General features: G+C 47.8%; 1 protein-coding gene across 2 annotated transcripts in view; it reads right to left on the bottom strand.

Annotated features, from left to right (window-relative positions):
* IL21R (interleukin 21 receptor) overlaps positions 1-7,425 on the bottom strand; it is a 64,675-nt gene that overhangs the window by 26,423 nt on the left and 30,827 nt on the right. The window contains exon 2 of one of the 2 annotated variants that reach the window (XM_011982334.1): positions 651-715. In XM_011982334.1, the coding sequence (XP_011837724.1) occupies positions 651-699 (49 nt within the window). In that variant the 5' untranslated portion in view covers positions 700-715. Of the gene's footprint in view, positions 1-650; positions 716-3,394; positions 3,499-7,425 lie in introns of those variants that run through there. The other variant, XM_011982335.1, reaches the window with a different exon arrangement.

Below are 7,425 nucleotides of genomic sequence, written 5' to 3'. Positions count from 1 at the left end.
TGACTCACTGCAACCTCCACCTCCCAGGTTCAAGCAATCCTCCCGCCTCAGCCCCACAAGAAGCTGAGACTACAAGCATGAGCTCCTATGCCTGGCTAATTTTTTTTTTTTTTTTCTTTTGTAGAGACAGGGCTTCACCATGTTGCCCAGGCTGGTCTTGAGATCCTGAGTTCAAACGACTACCCTCCTCAGCCTCCCGAAGGGCTGGGATTCCCGGTCTGAGCCACCACACCCGGCGCAGCAATTGTTGAAAAACATTTCCAAGGAGAGTCATTACAAAAGGAGAAACCGAGGTTAGATGGAAGGCAGAACTTCCTCACTCAGAGAGTTACAGCCAGCCAAGGCAGAGGTCAGGGGAAATGAAGGATGAAGCCTCTCATCCCCCTAGTGACACCCAAAGACATAAGCCCGCGGGCCGGGCCACGTGAGACTCACGCCTACTGCTTCCGGTTCGTGGAGCTCTTTGGTGGATGGATTCTGGTTAGTGGAGAGCCGGCTACTGCACTCGTGTCAGCCTCAAGGGCACGGATGCCATCTGTTCCGAATCTGTGGACTCTAGCCGTGTTTTTGAGCCCACAAAGCCAGCCCGGCCCTAGCTCAGCTCTGTGATGGGGGCCCTCCCCACCCGCAGACCACGGGCAGCCACTTACCTCCCTGGAGCAGCAGCAGGAGCAAGGGGGCGGCCCAGCCACGCAGCATGCTGACTCCTACAGGCCTGCAAGAGACGCACAGCGGAGGGTGAACCAGGCGGGTCTCAGGGCTCCCCCAGCCTCCCCCTCATCCTGTCTCTTCTCAGGCAGACTTGCCCTCGATTCTTGGAACTGTCTTAAGAAAAAAGCAAGATCCCGCGGAGCCTGTGGATGACCCCAAGAAGTCCCACCTCCTAGAAATGGCAGATTCGCCCTGAGAATTCCTTCTCCCACCTTCTTCCTGTCCCCACATCACATCACAAATGCAGAGTGAATTTGTTTCATTATTTTATTTTAAGATTTTTAGAGATGGGGTCGTGTTCTGCTGCCTTGGCTGGAGGGCAATGGCACAATCACGGCTCCCTGCAGCCTCGACCTCCTGGGCTCAAGCGATCCTCCTGCATCAGCCTCCCGAGTAGCTGGGACCAAAGGCACGTGCCACCATGCCTGGCTAATTTTTAACACATTTTTGTATGGATGGTATCTTGCTATGTTGCCCAGGCTGGTCTCAAACTCCTGGGCTCACGTGATCCTCCTACCTTGGCCTCTCAAAGTGCTGGGATGACAGGTGTGAGCCACCATGCCCAGCACAGGGTGAATTTAAAGAGTGAGGAGATTGCTGACTATTTGGCCCTTGCTGAGCCTATTGATGTAGCATTGTGTGTGAAATTAAATTATGTATGAATCTATCTAACAAAGAAAGAGGAAGGGAAAATGAGAAGAAGAGAGGGAGAGAAGAAGAAAAAACTAGTTTGGAAAGCGGGATCTGCTGAGGAGCAATTTTGGATCTTCCTTCCTGTAAACATCCATGTTGATAGCTCAGTAAATTGGCCTTTTTATTTTTATTTTTTTTAGACAAAGTCTCACTCTATTGCCCAGGCTGGAGTGCAGTGGCCTGATCTCGGCTCACTGCAACCTCTACCTCCCAGGTTCAAGCGATTCTCCTGCCTGAGCCTCCCAAGTAGCTGGGAATACAGGTGGCCGCCACCACGCCCAGCTAATTTTTGCATTTTTAGTAGAGACAGAGTTTTGCCATGTGGACCAGGCTGGTCTCGAACTCCTGGCCGCAGGTGATCCACCTGCCTCAGCCTCTCAAAGTGCTGGAATTACAGGCATGAGCCACTGCGCCCAGCCATCAATAAATTGGCTTCTTACTGAATAATAAATCCAAAGGTAACCCACAAAGTTAACCCCTGCTGAATACTTAAGGTTAGCCCAATAATCAGGCTTCTTACTCCATTACAAAGCCCAGATTAGCCCACTGGGGAGCATGCTAGGAAATCCAGGCCCAGCCAAACAGAGAACACTTGACCTCCTAATTTGGGCCAGGATGGAGAAGGAAGCTCCTTGGGGAACAGAGTGAGGTTATCTGGGAAGAGTGGCCTTTTCTGTCTTGGGCAGAGGAATGACCACCAAGTTTGCAATGCCAGGCTCCTCCTGGGACTTGTCTGTTGCACCCACCAGCTCTGTGTCTGTTTGAGAAAGTGCCAACCAGAGGGCAGCGGTCCACCTATCTAGACTCAGGAGCCCCTCCCAGACCAGCCCCCACAGACAAGAAGGGAGCTAAAGCTAAACCTAAGAGGGATGTCCCCTGCAGGACCCAAGTCATAGGCATGGCTTTCTCCAGACACTATGCCTGACTCCACCAGGGGAACACCCTCCTCCTCTGCGCCAGGGTTCCCAAAGATCCTCCTCTGGCCCCATCCATTGTTCCCTCTGACGTCCCTCATAGAGTCACCAAAGAACCCTGGGTCAGGGCACAGGCTGGGGAGCCAGGGAGGTTCAGATGACCAACCGTGTGGCTCCGGGCCAGTCCGTTGCCCTCTCTGAGCCTTGTAAAGTGGAAACAGCAAGGCCTGCTTCCAGGCTTCCTGTGAGAATTCAAGGAGGTGATTTGCATAAAACCCTGGGGATGGCCCCCATCACATAAACACTCAACCAACAGCTGTAATGGATGGAGAATGTAGAGCATCAGAAATGGAAGGGGTCTCAGAATGATCCAGCCAAGGGTTGTGAAAATATCTCATTTCCAAAATTTTGGCCATATTTGTATACTGTGTGCACTGTTGTTTATTTTAATATATATTTTAATGTATTTTCCATAGATAAGCACACTTAAAAATTTAACTCCAGCATCATCCTAAGCAATAACATTGCTACTCAAATAAAATAATGTTGGGGTAGATGCTGTTTCAACCTGCTTTTAGGAATATGAATCTTGTGGGGTTCCAACCCCTGCAGAGGTCCCGTTCTCGCACTTTGAAGATGTGGCCTCTGATCACAGGAGGGGGAGTCTGTGTCTGCCCCCTCACTATTGTGTCCACATCCATCACCCCAGCCACAGTGCGAGTCCTGACATAGCTCTGTCCCTGTCACTCCCTGATGGCTTTAGCTTGACCACAGCGCAACAGAGTGCAAACTCCTTTGCCCAGATTCAAGGTTCCTCATCCCCAGCTTGACCAACATAGCAAGACCTTGTCTCTTCCAAAAATAAAAATAGAAGTGAAAATAAGTTAGCCGGGTGGCACGCACCTGTGGTCCCAGCTATTTGGGAGGCTGAGGAATGAGGATTGCTTGAGTGCAGGAGGTCCAGGCTGCAGTGAGCCATGATTGCACTATTGCACTCCAGCCTGAATGAAAGAGTGAGACCCTGTCTTTACAAAAACAGACAAACAAAAAACTGCTCATCCCTCTTAATTTCTTACCTCTGCCTACATCACAGAGCCCTAGGGATGCGGAGTGGGTACCTGCTGCTTCTGCCTGCCCGGCGTCTCTTCCCAAAGAGCTCCTCCATCTGAGCTGCTTCTAGTGGTTTGCCTGAGGCTGACTCCACCCCATGCTCCACAAAGTGGGCTCCTGACCCAGGCTTGGCCAATCAAAACACCCCATCTGTCTGACCACAATGATTGCATCAGGGATGGATGTCAACCCAGGCAAGGCCAGTGAAAGTAGTCCTGAGATTTTTTTTTTTCTAGAACTCTAGAAAACTGACACTTTTTTTTAGTATCTTCTGAGCGCTTGTAGCCATCTTTGTCACCTCGTAGAGACAGCCTCCTTGAAAATAGCATCCAAACTGAGAAATACAAATCAGGAGTCCCCATGGCATCATGTGAGGTCCTGGATCCAGCCATATCTGATGTCCACCCTGTGGACTTCTCATTTCCATGAGCCAGAAACCACCTATGTTGCTCAATCACGTTGAATTCTATTTCTGTCGCTTGCCACCAAAGATCCCTGACACAGTGAGTAGAGAAAAGAGCTCAGACTTTGAAACCAGAAGATCTTGGGAGCAAATAGTAGCTCTTCTCTGGCTCTTTTACTCTCTGAACTCAGTGACCATCTCTGAAATGGGGACAATAGTGCTCACTGCACCTGGCAGTGAAGAAGAGGCTGTGAGAAAGCAGATGTGGTAGTGCTTCATGGACTGTGAAGTGCTGTACCAGTGCATGGGTTTCCTGACATTACTGGCTGACTACCCTGAATTACTCATCATCTCCCCGGCAGCCCAGCCTTCGTCATGCGTCTCTGCCTCTGCCGGAGCAGACTCCTCCCCTCCAACACCTTTCCCCTCCCATCCTCTCAACTCAGCTTTCACGGTCCACATGCTGTATCCCTGCAGCCACACTGAAGTGTTCTAGAACTCCTGCCACTGGCCTATTGCATTTGAGGTTTTCACTGGTGTTACTATTGATTATCCACTTACTATTGATCTTTACCTTGCCTTCTATTTGTTACTCCAATAAACATGTCTCAAAAATATTATATCATGACCATCAGCAGATAACTGACATGAAATAGACACGGAGTATGTGCCATGCTGGTTAAGACACAGACTATGGAGCTGGCCGGTCTCAGTTCAAATCCCAGCTCTGCCACTTACAGGTTTTGTGGCCTCGGGCAGTTTGCTTAACCTTTCTGGGCCTCATCTGTAATATGGGAATAACAATGATCACGGTACCTGCCTCATAGGTCCTTGGGAGAATTACATTAGTCAACATTTATAAAGCATTTAGAACAGTGCCTGACATATAGGAGATATTATATAAGCGTTACTTAAACAAAACAATCAACTTACCATAAAACTAAATACAATAAACCATAAAAACTAAATACAAGAAAAACAAAGGCAGTAATTGAATTTTAGTGAGATGCTACTGCCTGCCTGAGAGTCCTAGAAGCTGGAGATGTGGTTTGTCTTTGTTTAAAGTTAAGAAAGGGAGGCCAGGCACAGTGGCTCATGCCTGTAATCCCAGCACTTTGGGAGGCCGAAGTGGGAGGATCACTTGAGGTCAGGAGTTTGAGACCAGCCTGGCCAACATGGTAAAATCCCATCTCTACTAAAAATACAAAAATTAGCCAGGCGTCATGGTGTGTGCCTATAATCCCAGCTACTCTGGAAGCTGAGACAGGAGAATTGCTTGAACCCAGGAGGAGGCAGAGGTCACAGTGAGCAGAGATTACACCACTGTACTCCAGCCTGGGCAACAGAGCAAGACACTGTGTCTCAAAAAAAAAAAGAGAGAGATAGTAGTGTTTAAGACATGATAGCACCAGATCGAGAGTCTTGCTTCCTCCGTCAGCAGGGCGAGTGATGAAAGGTCTAACGCTTTCACTAGGGGATCCAGGGATATTTAACACTGTTTAAAATAAACTGCTCACTTCTGGAAAACATCAGCTTAAAAATACAGACTTTCTCCATCACTCCCTCCTCACGCTCCCACAGCATCATGTGGGGCCCCCCCCCTCCAATTCCACTGCCTTCTCTGCCCCGAATCCATCCCCTTTTGGGTCTTTGCACGCAGGCCAACTCCTGAGGGCAACAGCACCTTGTCCTCAGATGCAGATCGGGTCACCATGTGTTTCCTGCAAGGACAGAAGTTGTCTTAGGAGGCTTCCTGCTACAGGAGCCCCTTGATATGGTTTGGATATTTATCCCACCCAAATCTCATGTTGAAACGTCATCCCCGATGTTGGAGGTGGGGCCTGGTGGGAGGTGATTGGATCATGGGGGAGGATTTCTCATGAATGGCTCAGCGCCATCCCCTTGGTGATGAGTGAGTTCACCTGAGATCTAGTTGTTTAGAAGTGTGTGGTGCTTCCCCCTTCTCTCTTTTGCGTCGACTCTCGCTACGTGATGTGTCTGCTCCTGCTTCACTTTCTGCCTTGAGTAAAGGCTCCCTGAGAGCCTCCTTACCAGAAGCTGAGCAGATGCTGGCACCATGCTTGTACAGCTACAGAACTATGAGCCAATTAAACCTCTTTTCTTTATAAATTACCCAATCTCAGGTATTGCTTTATGGCAATGCAAGAATGGCTGCATTCACACCGCTGCAGCACCCAACCTCTGCAGTGTCCTATGGAGCAGTGAAGCACACCTGACTTGGAGCGTGCCAGGTCCCAGCTGTATGTCTTTGGGTAAGTTCCCTAGCCCCTCTGATTCTCTGTTTTCTCATCTATAAAATGGAGGTCATTAATCTTTGCTGCAGTTTGTCATGAGCATTAAAAGCATCATCGAATTTGAAGTCCTGTAGGTGCGTTTATCCACCAGTTTCAGTCCTGAGAAATATTTCCTGGAGTTGCTGTAATTCATACTAAAAGTTGACCAACTTCAGGAGATTCTGGGGAAATGGAGAAGCTTGGGGCAGGAAATTAGACTGAGGTGAGTGCTATGGAGAATATAAGGTGCTTAACTTCACAGTGGACGCAGTGGCTCATGCCTGTAATCCCAACACTTTGGGAGGCCGAGGTGGGCGGATCACCTGAGGTCAGGAGTTCGAGACCAGCCTGGCCAACACGTTGAAACCCATCTCTACTAAAAATACAAAAATTAGCCAGGCATGGTGGTGGGTGCCTGTCATCCCACCTACTCTGGAGGCTGAGGCAGGAGAATCACTGGAATCCGGAAGGTGGAGGTTGCAGTGAGGCAAGATCACACCACTGTGCTCTAGCCTGGGCAACAGAGCGAGACTCCATTTCAAAAAAAAAAAAAGAAATGAAATACAAAGAAATACCATTTTAATTTTGTCAGATTAGCCAAAACTAAAAGTCTGATGACATCACATGTTGCTCAGGATATGATATAATAGGAACTCTCATTTATAGCCAGAGAAAATGTAAATTATGACCATTGGTCTGGTAAAAAGTTTGGCATGACCTAATAAAAGCGAACACCTGCCCTACCTAAGACCGCGTAACTTCACTCTTGAAATTCTTCTGGCGTGTCTACAGCAGCATTGATTTTAACAGTGAAAAACTGGAAACAATCTAAATAGCCATCATCAGGAGAGTGAAAAAATAAATCGCAATATTGTCACTCCGTGTAAACATGAATGATTTACAGTCAGTCCCACACAACAAAGTGAATGACTCTCACCAGCAAAATTTGGAGTGAGAAAAGGAAGTTCGAGGACAGCATAAGCCTAATAACAGCATCTACACCACACTGAAAGCCATACAAAATCATCTTATATATTGCTTAGGTGAGCATACTTGTCATAAAAATATTTAAAATTTCATGGGGATAATAACATCAAATTTTGAGTAGTGTGGAAAAGGAGGGGGTGTGAGAAAGAGGAACGTTCAAGGGTCTCAACAATTCGGTAAAGCTTGGTGAAGCTACCATGGGTGCTGATTATATTTTATGCCCTTTTGTATGTTCAAACTGTTTCATAACATTTTAAATGTAAAGGAGGCTTAGTTTTGTAAAATAAAATATGGATGAGGGACTTCCACTTTT

This window comes from Mandrillus leucophaeus, unplaced genomic scaffold (genome assembly GCF_000951045.1).
Source record: "Mandrillus leucophaeus isolate KB7577 unplaced genomic scaffold, Mleu.le_1.0 Scaffold24, whole genome shotgun sequence".
Taxonomy (NCBI): Eukaryota; Metazoa; Chordata; class Mammalia; order Primates; family Cercopithecidae; genus Mandrillus; species Mandrillus leucophaeus.
This window is presented reverse-complemented; position numbering and strand designations above follow the sequence as displayed.